General features: G+C 37.4%; 1 protein-coding gene across 1 annotated transcript in view; it reads right to left on the bottom strand.

Moving 5' to 3' along the window:
* LOC139698728 (protein turtle homolog A-like) overlaps positions 1 to 18,794 on the bottom strand; it is a 577,577-nt gene that overhangs the window by 201,777 nt on the left and 357,006 nt on the right. The window contains exon 5 of the mRNA XM_071597621.1: positions 8,499 to 8,702. Coding sequence (XP_071453722.1) covers positions 8,499 to 8,702 — 204 coding nt within the window. The remainder of the gene's footprint in view (positions 1 to 8,498; positions 8,703 to 18,794) is intronic.

Genomic DNA, 18,794 nt, shown 5'->3' with positions numbered 1-18,794 from the left:
ATTGTCAAACCTGAATTGTTATAATAAGCACGAATGTTCATTAGTCATTTGGACCAATCAAGATACGTGTGGGACGCTCAATAACTCCTTAGAATAGCCAGAAGATGGCGCTTGTATGTATGACTTGACTTCCTCCGAAATGATTGACAAAATGTACCATATGGTTTTCAGTGATCAACAAAGCAAAGTTCGCTCAGTAGTCAAGAGATAATACAAGAATATCAGAAGATACATAGTTCTCAAATTCGCCCGAAAAAAAATTGGGTGTTGGCTTTTGCTCTCAGTGGAAAAAAGAGCAATGTGTGATCGATTCGGAAGATACTTTGGCGTGTTTCCATAAAATCCTGTCATATTTCTTCATTGATATATAAACACGGACTAAATATGGATAAACTACTATGGTCAACAGCCAAATTTTCAAACAGTCGATTTGTAAACAGTCGATTTGTAAACAGTCGATTTGGCGATCCGGCTTCGAAGAATGCGAAGACGGTGAAATCGGACGGTGGGTTGATGAACACGAGTTTTTGAAGGTTAAGCCAAATCATCTAAATTGACAACTTGCAAAAAGGACAAGCGATAAAAGGAGAATATTATGAGACGTAATTGCACCGGTGAAGTGAATAAATCAAGAAGAAAGTTTTCATTTTGCAAAGAAAAAAATTCACTTCCACGGATGAATGCGTGGTTTAAATGGAAAATATAATGGAATAAAGTTCGGATAATTACAGCATGCACCGTATTCACTAGATCTTTTTTATTTCCCAACTTAAAAAAATAGGTAGATGCTAAACGATTAACGCCTAACGAGGAGGTCATTGCCAACACATTTGCCTATTTTGAGGACCTTCCAAAATCCTTCATTTTTGGAATTACAGAAAGGCTGGGAGAGGTATATTGAGCTAAAAGGAGAAGATCTGAACTTATTGAATGACCCACGTAAATGGTAATTATTTGGTGACGAACTATTAGATAAAATCTCAAAATGGACATTTGAAGAAATAAGCTTCAGAATGAAACGTATTTCCTGAAGGAAAGAGTTTATGCTCAGTCAGTCATGCTTTGATGCTCCTAATATGTCTACTATTTCCATACAATGTTTATATGGAATACTTATAAGTTGAATGAAAAACAAATGATGCTGAAATACCCTCAGAGAATGAATCATAGATCCTTCTTCAGGGAGACTGCCATGGCATTGCATCAACTAAAAGTTTCTTCGTTATGTTTTCCAACTGCTATTTTTATCAACAGAAATCTGTACTCTTCACAATACCAGCGAAATACCACGAAAAAAAAATGGATTTATAAATTATTTATTTTAGTAGAGTAGAGATGTCTTCTGGTGTATCTTTTCTCTGGCTGACCCTTTTAGTGGTGTAGTGCGAAGAAAGGAGCATTGTTTATTGAAGCAGTCCTCTGAAAAAGCAAACATGCAGGCAAATAACCTTGAAAATAAGCCAGGACTTTTGCAAGTATTTGGCTTTGCCAGTGGCAAGCAGAAAATAAGGTGATATTTATAGAAACTGAAAAAAATTGCTTTAAAAGAAATAAAAAGATCTCCATAAAACGGGCAACCACAAGGAAGCAAGGAAAGGATAGAAGATTAAACTCAATAACGAATAATTTTTCTAGGGTTTTATGAAAAAATAGCTAGTTCTGTTAGAAAAAATGATTTCATGCAGATGTACCACAGCGGCGTACAGCATATAATAATAATCAGAACTGATCTGATTTAAGATTCCACAGCAAAATTATCAGAAAAGAAAACTTAGTTGAAACTCACGGAAATGTTTTTCAATTATCTATTTCATTAATTTAATAATTAATATGTAAATGACCTCTCTTTTACATAATTGCCGAATACCTTAGTATCAAATATAAATATGAAAAATATGTCTCATTGTAAGAATAAACATGATAAATATATCACATTGTTAAAAAATATGAAATATTCGATAGATAAAATCATTTTATAAAAACGGGTTACCCGATAGAAATTAAAGTTATATGCCAGGCACATGGAAGAGAAGCGTTAAAGCTAATTAGAGAATATGAAGTGATATAATATTTAATTAGTGTTTTAATAGAAATATCAAAATTTTGAGTTATCGCTTTGAATAAATACTATTGCTTAGTGGCACTAATAATACTCAATGACTTAATGGATAAATGAGAAAAAGAGATGAGGGCATAGCTAAGGCAAGTGTAAGAATTGTACATACGAATATGTTCAAAAAATCTGACGATGAGCACTGTTAATTGAGAAGCGCACACATGAGAGAGGTTACTTAATAGCCGCGATGGGCTACCTAATATGAGGTTAATTGCGTCTAACGCAAATGTAATTGCGTCTAATATACGCACAAATTAAAACAACCAGAAGGTATTGAGGGTAAAAATTAAAATAATTTAACAGGGTAGCATTTGCACCTCAAGAGACTGCATTCGTCAAAATATATAAATTATTGAAGCGGTTAATGACGAGCAAATTCGATCAAAAATATCTTGCTCATATGTTGAGGAAATAAAACATGGATTTCTGCCTAATAAAAAAAATTTGCAGGACAAATAAGTGTACTCCATTCCACATCATCACAGGAAATAAAGCAGGAGTATGACAGAACAAGGAAAATGTTTACTGAAGACGGTTGCTTTAGGAGAATCTGGGGTGAGAATAGGAAAAAAAGAATCATTGTGTAAACTTACAAGGCGTTACAAAATCTTGCGGAATGGATTGATTTTTCACATTGCAATGTGAAATGTTTCACATTTTAGCCTAGCAATATGTCCTTAGCAATGAAATCTCGATTAGAAATATATAGAAGCCTCGTACAATACTACAATACTGACTCCTTTACATCTAGATTTTTGAAGTAAGGCAAAAGTTTAGCTTTAGTTATCTCCAGAAATGAGGAAACCAAAAACGCCATAGGAATAGAAAATTAAATATTGGAGAGCTATTTATCATACTTAGAGCTTCTAAAAAATTAAAATGTTAACATTCAATGAAAATGATAATATTCCTCCCATGAAAATCCGAGGAGGAGAGATGTGTGCTAGGAAATAATGTGGATTAGATGCCGTTAGGAGAAAGATATTGAAGAAGTGTGTCCGGTGGTTTGGTCGAGCTTAGAAAATGGATGAGAGGCACACTATTCAAAGAAATAGAGGAAAAAGAGTTGTCAAAAACAGCCTTAGATGTGAAAGTAAATGGATCTAGCTTGAGTTGAGTGACTTCAACGAGGAATAGAGAATTTACACGGTGAAAAAGTTTTCATAATCGTCAGCGCTGATATAATTGTGTAAGGAAAGAATACCGTTGTTGATATCATTAATAAGTAATAATATCTAAAAATGTTACTAAAACATTACCCAAAAGAGCTCTATTAAATTCACTTGTCCCAAATGGATGTCAATGTTTGACAGGTCCTTCAAAATTACATCAGTAGCTTTCAACATTGCTGCTGCTAATGAAAATCCCTTTTCACGAAGGTACTCGTAATTCTTCATTTTGAGGATCAATTAAAAGTCATGTGGAACACGGTCCTGACTAAAGGGAGGGCGAGTAAAACATTTGAATTGATTTTACTGAGATACTCAGCGATAACAGTTGCAATATGAATATATGCAACATGGTGGTACAGCATAAATCTCGTGGTTCTTAAATATGGTCTATTTCAATTGACATGGCATTGGAGAATGTTCAAAACATATTTATATTTTCTGTCTCTCGTTTACAATATTGTATGATGATACATTTGAATATGTGAACCAATCCCTGAACATCGAAAAATAACCAAAAGACCAGTAACAATGAAGAAAATTAAAGTAATATTTTTATTGCATAATATTTGGATTTTTGGAGTTAGATGCTGCTTAAATAACCTCCCAAAGATGTAGATCCAAAAGAGAACACAACAATAGAGGGCTCAACCTGGCAAGAGTTCCTTGAGAATTAATGTTCTTCCATAAATACGTGTTTCTTTCTTTATGGTGAACTTAAGCCACTAAATTAAAAAAAATTTAGTTTTCCGTGCACTTACAAGGCCTGAGAATTGACTGAAGCCTAACCACATAATACTTACTGAAAACATTATGTGTGCATTTTGCTCATGTTTTACGCACTTTCTGTGCTTATTATTCCCAAAGGTGCGTTGAGTACCAATATTGAACCTTAACATTTCCAAGCCCTTTAGCCCGTGCCCTTCAGAGAAACGGAAAATCCCTCCCGCCGCCCTCAGCCACCCTAATCTCCCAAATCCCCGCCCTATTCACAAATCGCTCGCAAATAGTTCAATAAATTGATAATGCGGGATGAAATATGCATCCACCCGGGATATGCGTGCGTTTCCTCCAGCCGCCACCCTCACGCGAAAAAAAAATAAAAAAGAGAGGCCTCTGCATCTCACACCCCCTGTAGTCGATGGAACCTCAAACCCTCTCTCCGCACCCCCACTCTACCACTTTTACACACCGATATAATGCATTCGAGTGGGAACCGGGGAAGGCGTGCGAGGGCGTAGGAAGGAAGGTCGAACCATATGCTATTTTAATGGAATCGGGAGGGAGGAGAGGTTCTGTGGGGTTTTCTGGAAGGAAGTTTGACGTGTGTGTGGCCATAAAAGTGGGCTGAGGCGGAGAGGGCTTGTGAAGGACTATGAGGTCACGGGTGAGGGTTTGAGGAAGAGGGGAGTGAGAGGCCAATTTCCTTCCGGGTATGCCTCAAGGGCGCGGCGACGGAGAAAAGGGTGGGGAGCGAAGCTAAGTGGAATGGGAACTGCTTCTAGGGAGTGAGAGAGGACGGTGGGTGGTTTGTTGTTATAATATTTGAAGGAATGCTGGGAGAGATGGTTGCTTTCTAGACAGGAAGGGAAGCAGAAGAATGAGGCATTGTTGGGGTTCTGTCCAGAAAAACGGATGAAAAGAGCTTTAGCGCGGGATGACTGCGAAGGGGAGATGGGATGGAAATGGTAACCCCAGCGTATATGTTTCGTGTGTGGCGGCGGGTCAAGAGCTGGATGAACGGTGTTTGTGGAAGGGTGAAGAGGTGGGAGATGATGGAAGGGGTAGACGGGGTTTAAAGGGAAAACATCACCTCCACGCTCGCTCTCCCCAAACGCGAGCAAAGCAAGGGGTGTCGGCGGGGTAGAAGGGTCGGAGAAGGTGGAGGAGGCATGGGAGGGGTGGCCAGTACAGGTCTTTAACTCTCCGTGCACGTTCCCAATTTAGAATGGACACCTGAATGGCGATAGAGGAACTTTTAGGGTCGCGAACGAAAGGAGAACGGCAAGGGGATAAGGAGTGGTGGGATAGCTGGAGGCAGCATGGCGGTGAAGAGCATATGAGGGCACGAAAACACGGAATATGAAACAGGGTAATATGTAACCCTGCATGAAGACTTTATTTAAGTTTTCCAAGTTTTAAATCTCATCTTACCAAATACGTATCACAATGAGATATAATATATTCATAGCATCGGATACTAATTTCAGAGATCCCATCAAAATACCCCATCGTATCAAATGTACTTTTCACAATATACCACCAAATAGCTAAGTGCTTGTGAATAATCATTTAGAATATCATTTATGAGAAAGAGAAACCTAATAATGAATATATGGAATTTTAAATCGTTTTTCAATTTTTTGTTCAGTAAGTCCTGGTTACCTAAACCAGGTAACCCTTTGAGCCTAACCATTGAGAACCCTTGTTTGTATTTTTTTCCAAATTAATTACCACTAATTAGAAATAATAGCAAAATATTATTCTTGAATGACATTTTGTACATTATCACCACATTTGATTGATCGATTTGATTGGTTGATACCCTCCGTCCTGCCAGAGGTAGAGTTCCCTTACAGTACACAACTTTAATCAGTTACATATCTAGAGTTACACTCGTATTGGCCATGACAAGCCCTTCTTGCCAAAGCGACGAGGAACATATTACATATCACGCGTTCTGAGAGGGACGCGGGCGCTCACGGGGGCGAGAGTGGGACGATGGGAAGAGCGTCAGACGAAATGAGGGGCGTGTGGAAGGAGATACCTACCCTAACTCCTTTGCTTGCGTTCACCAGTGCGAAGGAGTTTCGGCGAGAGGGAGCTGTGGGAGCGGAGTAGAGGTCCGCGAAGGAAGATGGAGAAGGAGCGGGCTTTTGGCTTAGGGCTGGGCGAGGGAGGAGTGGGTGGCCGGCTGGTCTGTTGATGCGGGGAGAGCCCGGCTCCGCCGCCCCTCTCCCCTAAGGTTTGTTTTCTCTCCTTTACCCTCCGTCTCTTTCTCCCTCCCTTTGCCAAACCTCCTCAAAGATTCTTCTTGCCCACGCACATCGGACGAGGGCGGTGCGAGGCATTGCGCCTTGAAGTATGGGGAAGGAGGTGCCCACGGCCTCTTTCTGGCGTGAATTATGGGCGCAGAGCAGAGGAAAGGCCCCTCCAGAGCAATAGGGAAAGGGGTTGTACGCAGCTAGCAAATGGAAAGAGCGAGGGAGAGGGAGCAATGGGAACGCTCGAGAGACGTGGCATGGGAATTATCGATGGTAACGTAAATTTAGTGTAACAGCTGTGTTATAGCGATTTGTGCGTGTCTTCATGCATACAGAGCAAAAAAAGCTAATTTTGCATTACTTTTGATTCGCAAGTCACTCACATGTGCGTTCATTGGTGACTTCTCATATGTATTTCAACAGTGGGATAAGTAGGTACGACGCATATCATTATCTGTTCAAATTATCTCGTAAAACGTTGCTATCAATAACGAATGAGAGACAAAAATTTTCACTTAAGCCGTTGACGTTTTTGCTAACGATAGAATATTAGAATAGGAAATTAGTGTATTTTAATATTAAAATTTGATCCCTTAGCGAACAATATTTCCTGAAATAAACTATGCATATTTTTCCATGCAAAAAGGTTGATTTAAAGGCGTCGTTTGCCATTATTGATTCTCAGATTATCCTTTAAAAAATTAACGCTACTGGGTCTACCCTCTGCGTAGTTTTAAACTGCACCCCTGACAGTAATCCTTACGACCTACATTTGAGGCTTTATATGAGTCGACAGGTACTGTTATTTTACGTATTCAATAATAAGATCAACTAGTAAATTACATTTTTGTTCATTATTCAGTAATATAAATTATTTGTTTAGTTTAATATGGTAAAAGTATTTTGAAATAATTCAGCTGACGTATTCAACGATAGTTTGTTTCAGTAATGGAGTTATTCTCTATTCATCAAATGTTTCACCTATCATAGTCACCCTAGAGTACAAACCACGTTTCCATGGTGAGCTGTGAGGGAAATTGTTTTCATAGGGTATTTTATCTAATTATTTCATTGTATCTGATCAAAAAATATGCATGATTTACAAAATAATTTACACAGATGTTACCATATTCTTACAGAGAGTTATTTTCTACTCAATAATGTTTCGTTTGAAGGGCTGACCTTTCTTTTATCGTTTAATAAAAAGCCTGTTAGATACGACATTGGAGTTCTGGAACTGGATGTCGGTCTCACTGCATATGGGGGTATGTTGCATCTTTTCGACCGAAAAGTCTAGTAGATTTTAACAAAGTTCATTGAGACTGATGGAGCTCATTCAATAAACGGCATTGTGTAAACATACGGCAAAAAATAAATTCTATCCTCTTACTTAGTAAATACGGCCACTAACCTACCATAGATACCTTCTAAAATTCACTGCTTAATATTTTTCCTCAAACCTGAGTATAGATTTATTGAAACAGGAATTGGAAGTTATATGAATCGAGGTTTTCAACAAAAGCAAAACAAGGAAATGTTGTCCCAACGAAAGGACAGGAACCCGTTCAAACCTAATATACAAAAGTAATGAGTAATACTAATTATTGCTAGACTTGTTAGTTAAAAATTCTTAGGGACAATATGTTTCAGCAACACTCATATTCAAAGAAGTTAGAATTGCATACAACTCGGAAGATATTACACACTCTTTAAGTAAGTAACTTCTAGAAATATCAATTCTGAAATGTTTCGATTTCTTTGGTCATCTTGTGGAACACGTACGTTCGTTCCCTTTGCCTCGTGGAATTCCATGAATGGACTCATAGTCGTGTTCATCATATACTCACGTACTCACAAATTTTAGGCAGAAATTATTTTAATTATTTGATATGCGCATTTCATTGGAAGCACTGAGGCAAATTCTTTGTAGACCGAGAACGTTTCCGTTTTTAGGCCGCCTAAGTTAAGTTGGTAACATAAAATGAGGACTGTTAAATAAAAAGAAGTGAAATTTAATTTAAAAAATTTAAAATATGATTTTTCTCAATAAGTCATCCTATCGTTAAATCATTAAACATTTGTTAAATTTAAATTTATAATACAATTACATATTCATTTCCAAGCTAACAGCCAACTTAGTTTTGGGATGCGAGGTAGAAAACTTTTCCATTACAATAACTAAATACATATTAAATTTGCTAAATTTATCCAAGCACTAATGTTACTTACGATATAGCTCAACGGGGATGTCTACGGCAACCGGACGTGTGAGGTTAGAATTCGACGCTCGGCATGTGAGAACGGCTCCGTGCAGACTCCTATCTGCTATTGGAATTAACAGATTGTTTACCGACATTGACTCGGAGCCATTATCCAAAGCATCGTCGAGAAGTTTGGACCCCAGCCACCAGGAAATGTGTGACTTTGGTCGTCCTGAAAGGAAAGAAGAAAGATTGTAAGCACTTGGATTCAAGGTATTTGAAAGGGATCAAACTTCTCGAAGGAATAGAGTGGACCCAATTTTTAGAATATATGAGTATGAATTCATTCAAACTCTTCCTTATATGCATTTAAGTAGCAATATCATTGCTTTCCCACTATAGGAGTAATCAGAAGTCTCATGAATCCAAATCGCCTGACCGGTACTATTCTATTAGTACCGATACTTTACTAACCTAAGATATTTCCAGGGTTATGGGCCTTAGTCTCCTAAAATCTTGTATATTACTGTACCTTAGAATATGGAGACAAATGAAATATATTAAAATGGCCTGTAAATCTTCTTTTGCATAAATAACTTGAGTGTTTACTGAATATATATATATATATATATATATATATATATATATATATATATATATATATATATATATATATATATATATATATACACATACATATATATATATATATTTTCTATATATATATATATATTATATATATTTATATATGTATATTTGTATATATATATATATATATATATATATATATATATATATATATATATTTGTATATTATATATATTTATATACATACATATATATATATTCTATATATATATATATATATATATATTATATATGTATATATATGTAAAAATATATATATATATATATATGGTATATACTGGTTATAAAAGTTTCACATGGGTAAAAATATTCCATTCCCGCTTTCAAAGAATAATAGCGAATCATGCAACGAAAATGATGTTAATTGGTGTAAAAGTATCCTTCTTCGTTCAAGATGATGAAAATTCTGCAAAAATCTATTTTTTCTCTTGTCCACAAATGGTATTTTTCTCCATTTTAGGATTTCTTCTGTATGCGTTTAATATAAATCATTATAATGCAACAATTTTAGAGCGTAAAAATAATTCTCTTTGACCGGGATCCCGGTCAAGGCGAATTAATTTAACATTGAAATTGTTGCATTGTAACAGCGGATTACTCAGACAAAGCTTACTGCTGCGGCATCTCCCGCAGTTTCTTGGATTTTAATAAAGATCAATTATATTAATGAATCCATCAAGTACAAAGCCAATAATTTCGTCAACCATTACCTTAGTTTTTAAAACATATAATTACAACAATTTTGGAATTTTCCCTCAACAGAAAATAAATTATTCTCTTCAAGTTTTCCGATAGGTTAAGTATCAGTGATACATTTTCCATTAGATTATCCCTGAGGCTGTAAAATGCACCATCACGATTTTGTACCGCACAACGCAATGCATTTCTTAGTTTCAGATCATACAGACCTGTATATAGCCCGATTTTAACACCCATAATACCACGGAGATCTGGTAAATATCCATATGGAGAATGTCTCATGCTGTTCCTACGAAGTGCATGGTAAAATTAGCGAATAAAGTTTTGAACTGATGTACCGTTACCCATTTTTTTTAGTTACATCAAGAGTATATTATTTAGTTTGAGTAGTTAGATATGCCATCAGTAGGAATATGCTGGGGCTTTTTTGATTGAAGTTCTCAGTGTGGAAAGGGACGAACAAATTTTGCTGGGACAATGTCAATGAAAGTAATAAAGTGAACGTAGGGAATTATGTAAATAGGCTTAAAAAATATGAATGAGCAGGGATGATACTAAGATGACTTTGAATAAATGTTCGTACTTTACGACAACGTTTATGGCATGATCTCCTAGTATGAGTAGGAAATGATTTTAATAAGTGAATAAGCAATATAAAATTATGTAGAGAATAATGCAAAAAATATTTCGGCAATTACTTTAAGATCATAACCCATTAAATTACTGAAACCATAATCTCATTTTTCATAAAAATGCCATAAAAACTTGCATATAATGTAAGAGGACACATACGGCTGATTACACAAAGGGTCGTATATTCTCAGTATTTATGTGAAAATTAGCCATGTACTTAGTCTAATGTAATTAAAAATAAATTCCAACCTGATCAAGAATTCACGAAATCAAGGATAAAGTAAAGCAAAATTTTAAATAATAAATTTTCATTTTGTAATATATGCGACTGATCATTTACCAATAATATGCTTTCAACCAAACGTAGAACCTTTTTTTACAATAAAAACCCAGTAATCAACCCGAAGGTCGGTTTGGAAGGCGATTGTATTGCAAGAGTTCAACCAGTATTTAGCCCTATACGTCGTTTGAAATTCATACATCAGGGTATGGGGGGCAGTTCCTTTCCTTGTACCGGTTATGGTTTACCAGGAAGATCTGATACCCGAAAAATCACATAGCTTGGGTGGAGCTGCATGTACCCCGAGAGGCTTGCCCGGGAATCGAACCCGAATGTATAAATATGTGATTTTCCAGAGAGAGAAATGCTAAGATAAATTATAAATAAAGATGGCAAAACACTAGAGCAAACGGGACAGTTTCCGCATCTCGGAAGTATTTTGGACATAAATGGTCAAAGTAGTAGGAAAATTAGGGGAAGAATTGGCATAGATGTAAGGCAACGGAGCTTTCAAAATTAAGGAAAAAATTGATGAGAGGGACTACGAGCAGAGATGCTAAGAAAAGACTCGTTAAAACTTTGGTATGGAGCGTAGGCACTGAAATATGGTCATTGAAGCAGGATGATAGGCGCGGATTGGAGGCTTTTTAAATGTGATTGTGGAGAAGGATGGAAAGGTAAATTGAAAAGAAAAGATACGAGGAAGTGCTAGGTTTGGTAGGGAAGGAGAGGTAATTGTTAGGAGAAATATAAAGAAGTCAGTAAAGGCCGATGCGAAGCATTATGATTGGCAATGGGATGATGAAGGCTGTGTAATACGCAAAATGTTAGGTAAGCGAGGAAGGGGTAGGAACAGGTTGGAGAAGTTGGATGGGATGAAAAGAGAAAGACAGCATGTGGAGATGAAGAGGGAATTAGTTGTAGAGTGGGTTGTGGGTTGTGGGTTGGGTTGTGTTTATTAGGAGAGAGGGGGGATTTTTCCCTGTACCGTTTGGTATGTTTTATCCATTAAAAACCTACCTTAACCCATAGATTACCGATAGTGAATATTTGCTCACACTATAAATGAAATTTATACATGGAGAAGGTAGGTAAGAAGCTGATTATACGAGTATCTACTTCCTAAAATGATTATTTTCCACCAGCAACATTATCAACTATCATTAGATTTCGCTGTCAAGTCGAGCAGCTTTATCCATAATAGGGTAGGGCTAAAAATAGTTTTAGCTAATATATTATTCCGAAATATAGTGCGTAGCAATATGAATCAAATCCATCACTTGGAATGAGAAAGTTGATATCTGCAATCCACTAAATTATTTGCGCATAGAAAAGTGCGAGGATCATTTTATACATTTTAACTTTAAATTGTGGAATATTACTCATTGTTAGCATTGAAGTTATTGGCTATCACTAAGAAATTAAATCTTTAAATAATAGGCTTTATAAATCGATTTTTGAAGGCATTTCTTTGGTATTTAAAACACCGGAAAGTTAGTATAATGATTTGAGAATAAAAGAAAAAGAGATCCCATCGTCAAAAATAGAAGTTAACCGGTAAAAATTCATACCAGCTTTAAAAAATATCATTATAAAAGCAGGTAAGAAGTCTTTCATTTAACCATGCACCAAAAATGCGGAAAGAAAATCACATTACACTAGGGACAGCGCTTATGCTATCGGCGCAGTTCCGAGAGCTGGGATTTGAACCAAACAAAAATCGCAGAAAACGGAAATAAACACGGTCGTCTGTTGGTGCATTAAAATAACATTTTGGGGAAATGAAAACTGGAAGAAAAACTTAATGCAACTCATTTCGGAAGTGCATAGTCTTATTTTTCCCTAAGGCACGAGGCCCTAGCGGAGACCCCTTTTATGAGACAGTCACAAACATGGAAGACTTGGGCCTGGCTCACTTCTGTATTAAAGAAAGTCGAGAAGGAGACATACCTTTCCCCTTTCCTTGATTTTTGAGTCAGTAAGATTTATTACCGCTCAGTCAACTTCAAGGTCTCCACCACGCATTCGTCCACTCTTTCCCCTTGTCTTTCTCCTTGCCTCACCTAAAATGATTATCCCTGTTTTCTCCGTCTCAGAATATTCCTTATTCCAAATACCCTCTTATTCCTTTCCCGATCACAATTTTTCCTCCTCCTGGTTCTTACTCATCTGCAGTGCTTCCTAAGCAGAAGGGATATCTATCTACATTTTGGGGTCATTTAACATTCAGTAAGGACTTTAAAACGCAAGCGTCTACGGCGGGCCATTAATTCACAGTTCCCAACCTTCATTCCATCCTCCTCCTATACCACGACTAACTCGATTTTTCTCGCAATATGGACCAAAATTTTCGGAGTTAGACCTTCTCCCACCCTCCACCAAAACGGCCCCTCCCTCCCCTCTCCATTTCCCGGACATCAGCACCTTAACGGCACCCAGGAGGTAATTTCGCATTTTCCCGACGGTACTCGACCCCAATGGAGCGAAAAAAAGAGAAACAGGGGAGACATTTATTGCAGATTGCATGTGCGTGTTTTGAAACAGATAAATTCACCGGAGTCGGGCGAGAGGCGGTGCAGAGGTCTTAGGAAGAGAGCCTCGAAATTAATTACAGACTTCTTTCTTCAACGGCAAAGGATCGGGCCTCTCGCGGCAGTTTGTTCATCTATCTGACCCAAAATTGAAATTGCTCAATTCTGTGATTGCACAAGATGAGTTCCGCTCTGACCTCTTTCGTTCTCCTCTCGGTATTCCGTCCGGAATTAATGGACGCTTGTTTTATTTGCTTTGAAAATGGCGTATACTTCAAATGTGCTGAAAACATTATGAGGCTCCTGGCTGCAAAAACGATAATGTGTCTTGTTTAAAGAGATTTCGTATCGTAGAGTTCAGATTTATAGCTTTGATTATCTGGTTGCGAAGTAAAAACCACTCAGCGCATTAGATAATTAATTACTAGACGCTTTCATTTCTGCCGAAAGCATGGAAAAAGAAATGGCTATTCCGCCGGGGTGAGAGACGGAGAAAATATGACACGAACTCTGAAAGCAATATCGGCCAATAACATTTTATACAACTCAACCCGTTTATATGCAGCTCCGATCAATTTGTTTTTCCTCCGGAGCAAGTGAATCAATTTCATGGTTGGAATGGCAGCTTCCCTAATCACACCATTTTTGCTGTCTAGCAGAATGAATACTACAATAGAAATGATACCTCCTGAATTATATTTAGCAGGAAAATAATGATCTCTTTGAATATATTTTCATATCAAGGTCGGCTTATCCAATTAAATAAACTTTTAATTACCGGGAAGAGCAAAACACCTTTAATTAATTGATAAGCGAACGAGAAATATATTTGCTATAGCAACAACAGACATTAAAAATAAAAGGTAAACCGAAGTCCAAAACGATCATTATCTCGGATAGTGTACCTTCGATTTTTAATTTAAAGAATATTAAAATTCGGGTAAACAATTAGTACCACATTTCTTCAATTTCAAGCATGAATAATTAAACCTTTGATTATTTAGTATGAAGGATTTAAATTAGAGCACTTCTTTGGAAGATGCATTGCATTACCTTATCAATAAAAAATTATTCATATTCGGAGAACTACAGAAGGCTTTCAAACCGAGTCATTTAGGACTGAACCCTTTTGTCAATAGAGATTTCTGGGCAATTAATTTTATAATTATCATCAATACAATACAAATACAATGTTTGCGGATAGTCATAAAAACTAAATATACAATTTATCTTGGAAATAAATTTAAAAAATTTTTAACGAATGGATCAAGTAATAATAGTTTTCCAAAAGTCTCAAAAAAAATTCCAAAATTCATACTACACATATTGTGCGCTTACCTATCGAAATCGAGACCATAATTTTAGCCCTTCGCGGCCTGAACAAATGAAAGAATTTCCAGTGTAGGTCTTCTAAATGCTTCTCAGATTCTCAATTACCGTGATGCAAACAAATTGGCGTTTCTTGGTAATTTTTCACCATATGTCACAAATATTAGCTTCTGTTAGAGCAAATGTAATTGATACTGGCCGGCAACTAGACCGCTGATTATCTTTGATTAAATATATATATATATATATATATATATATATATATATATATATATATACACACATATATTATCGGTCTGTGGGTTGCGGTAGTCCAGGGGTAAAGCGTTGGACTACTGACTCGAGGACCCGGGTTCGATTCCCGGGCAAGCCTCTCTGGGCACCTACAGCTCCACCCTAATTATGTGATTTTTTGGGTGCCAGATTTTCCTGGGCAACCATTATCGACACAGGGAAAGAAGCTGGCCCCCGAACCCTGTTGTGTGAACTTTCTACCAAACCGGCCTTCGGGTTGATTACTGTGCTTATGCTTATCATATATATCTATCTGCTATTGCCAGACAAATAGATGGTAACCAGCAAGGAACCTGTTCATCAGCAAGACGATTTTAAAAGCGTCTATGGTATTGGGAAGCTTCCATAAAAAATGAAATATTTCTATTAAAATCACTATTCAGAAAGAAAACAATAAGCCCATCTCTATAATATGATAGCACCAAACAATTTTGGCATAAAATAATTCATTGTCAAAAAGTGAGTATCACATCCTTATTCTCCCGTGATCCCTCAATCCAAAATCTTACAGTTAGACTCAACGAATATTTCCTCTCGTTGACGTTGATGTAATGTATGAAATAATACAATGCGGCATAATCTGCGTCTTTTAATAATCCAGTATTTTTCCCCCGAGTGTGACTTCTCGCCTACCCCTCCATATTTTCCCTACCGACCAAAGCTAAAGAGCAGCCGGTGCGGAATTCCTCCTTCAACCCCCACTCCCTTCAGGGAACCCGAAACGAAGAACACCGCATTTTAATTCCATGAGAGGTCCAGGGGACTCGTCCCACGCCGCGGTTCCGTCACTAATGTCTGTCCACCCCCGACTCCCGAGCTTACCCTCCCCCTCTTCAGAGGTTCGCTTATCACCCCCTCCTGCATGATCTCCAACCACACTCCGGAGTGCACACAAGCGGCTCTTCCGTTCTTCCCCTCCCCGCAGGTGACTCGACGTACATAGTCATCCAACCCCTCCACCCCACCCAGACCCACCTGTTTCCCTCCCCTTCAAAAACTCCTTTTGCCCGTTCCTCCCTATGAGCTCCATTTATTTCCCTCGCTATCTTTTCCTCGAGAGAGCCGAAGCCTTTCCACGCCTTCAAGAGGAGGAAGAACTCCTCCCCCCCCCCTCCTTTCGTGCCACATGACCCAAAATAGTCTTCTGACCCCCTCTCTCGTATCTCGCTCCCCCTCGCCTTCGCGTTCCCCTCCCGCTCGCCGTCTTTGATACTCCCTCATGTCCCACCCGCCCCCTCCCTCAGACCACCCCTCTTCCTCGAGGTCTTTTTTTCCTCCGTTTTGTAAGCGGGCCCATTCATCTTGGAACCATTCAAGGGAATGCGATAATGACGCTCGGTGGGCCATTATGAGGAAGGAGCAGCCTCGGCTCTCCTGGCCATCGCCTTTCCAACCAAGCCGCTTTTCCCCTTCCTATTCCCGCTATTTCGAAGAGACCACCAAGAATCTCACTCCTAGAAGTTCCAAACGACCACGATTTCCCACAAAGGTCTCTGTCGCAGCATTCGCGCGGGCTGGGGGTCGTCTGGATAGCCCCTAAGGGACAAAGTCCGATGGGTGCCGAGGCGTCTGGGTTGCGGTCATTCGATTTTGCAATCAATGGGACACATTCTGCTGCTGGGTGTCCATTGCCATCAAAGTGAGCCCCCATGCTCTCCATAGTTTGACGTTCAAATCATTCTTTAAAAGAACACGAGGGCCCGCCTTAGAGTAACTTACTCCCATTAAATGAAAGTTAAGATCTTACGAAGGAACAATCGTGTTGATAACGAATGTATTCAGTAATTCAACGTCAAATTACGCATTTATGTGGTGAATTTTGCATTGATTTGGGGACAATTGTAGGAGGTATGCAAAGCTTAAGCAATATCAAAGGGGAAAAAATTAACCAAAGGTTCTTAACATGTTTTATAGGATATCTAAATTTGAGAAAAAAGATGCATAACTAGTTAAGTTCTGATGAGTTATAAGGATAAATTAGATAGAAGTTTCCCCAGAAAAAAAGAGAGCAATACAACGAAGGATGTTTCTTTATAAAGTAAATAACTTATTTTTGATGCCAAGGGTATTGCTTTATGTACCCAACACTATATAAATAGATTATCTAGATATAGTTACAATAATATATTTCCGAAATTACTTACCAACTCAATCAATTACAAATTAATCCTTTCCCCAATAAATATTCCCTCGTCTTATGCTTAGGTTTTTTTGCGGCAAATAAAAGCTTCTCTTTAAACTAAGAAAGAGTGAGGGTGCTTTGTAAAATATACCTTCTATTTTATGTGCAAAATTTCATATTGATTTTTCTTTTCAAACCTGTAACATGTAAAACAACGACAAATCGTTTCCCAATTAACAATATAGTTTGTGTAGTATATACCTTTATTGCAGTAAAAATTTTAATGGCTAACATTTAAGAATGGCTAATTAAACCAGGAAAGAAATCCAAATGTCGCAGTAGAAGGTACATGCTATTTAAGAAAATTTTTTTGAAAACTTTTTCACACTGAATAGTACACTGATGAATTAATTTTGCATCTTACCGACTTTCCTCTTGAATATACTAAACCTTTTAGAAGTTGGCTAGCGACGTAGCAGAAAAGAGAAGGAAGAGAAATGATTTCGAACTCAAATATGTGCTCGATTGAAAGCAAGTTTTTCCACTCGACTGGAACTTTGGGCCCTCATCAAGCATTAAGCATGAAAATACAACAAAGTGGGAGATGGTGGTAGGGAGGGCGTTGACGGGAAAGAATAAATACGGAAATCGATGGAAAGGCGCGGGAGTAAATGATGAATAGGCATTTTTAGATCTGTCGCTATAAATCATTCTCTCTCGCCCTCTTACACGCACCGCCTTTCTCCACGGATCTACTTATCGACCCCATTCATCTTTCATTGTTTCTTCATCGCCAAAACGGGGCTCACTCCCTCGACACGCAAATAGTTTCATGGCAGGGGAAAATTTTGCTTACAGTACATGTTGGTAGGAGTAACTACATGCGAAGAGAAATACAATTGCTAACTCCCTAATGCGTATAGGAAAATCCAAACCACTATTTTGCAAGTGATTCCTTTTAAAATAAGGTTTTAAGGCATTATTTCTTCAGTTGAAGAGCTTTCAAGTGCTCCAAATAATGAAATCGTTGAAATTTTTTTGGGTTTTCATAATAATTTCCAATCACTAGAATAATATTCACACTTTTATCAAACAAAACATAATCGAATGACATTTTCCATCACGATGGGATCATTCAGGTATGCCACAGAAAGGGTTCCTCACCATTTCATTTAAATTTTCTTTTTTGACAAATATTTTCCACACATTGGACAAATATACAAATTCCACGATAAGGTTGAGCTCAACAAAAATATATTGCAACTGATAAGCGTTTTAAAATGCTATTGTGAAAATATATCACACTTTTTCTGAGAAATATCTTACTCAGAAAATAGTTATATGTATCGAAAGAAAAATACCCAAATTATATCATAAGCTATTAGCACACAGCCAGAAAAAAATGCTGGAGAGATCAACTCATGTTTCAGAATTATTCTTTTCTTATAGTACCTGTACGTAAACGAACAATTTTAATCGGAAAAAAACAGGTTGAAAGAAGACAACAATGGGCTAAAATGAATATGATTTTTTACAGATTTCTTAATATTTGATGCAAAAACTTGCAGAAAATATTTGAAACTTATTTACAGGCTAGAAACAAAACGCCCAAGCTAAGACCTCCAGTAGTATGGAAGTCATAGCTCGCTACTGGATCAGAATATTTTTAAATAATATTTTTATCAAATACTCTTACAAGCTTTCGAAAAATTCTAGACTCATTTCTCGCTGTTTCGTGTTCTTATGGTAAGTTAGAACAGGGGTAGCGAGCAAAAATAATTTTCATGT

This window comes from Hetaerina americana, unplaced genomic scaffold, assembly GCF_022747635.1.
Source record: "Hetaerina americana unplaced genomic scaffold, ioHetAmer1.1.p SCAF_9, whole genome shotgun sequence".
NCBI lineage: Eukaryota > Metazoa > Arthropoda > Insecta > Odonata > Calopterygidae > Hetaerina > Hetaerina americana.
The sequence above is the reverse complement of the archived record's forward strand: the minus strand, read 5'-3'. Positions and strand labels throughout refer to the sequence as shown.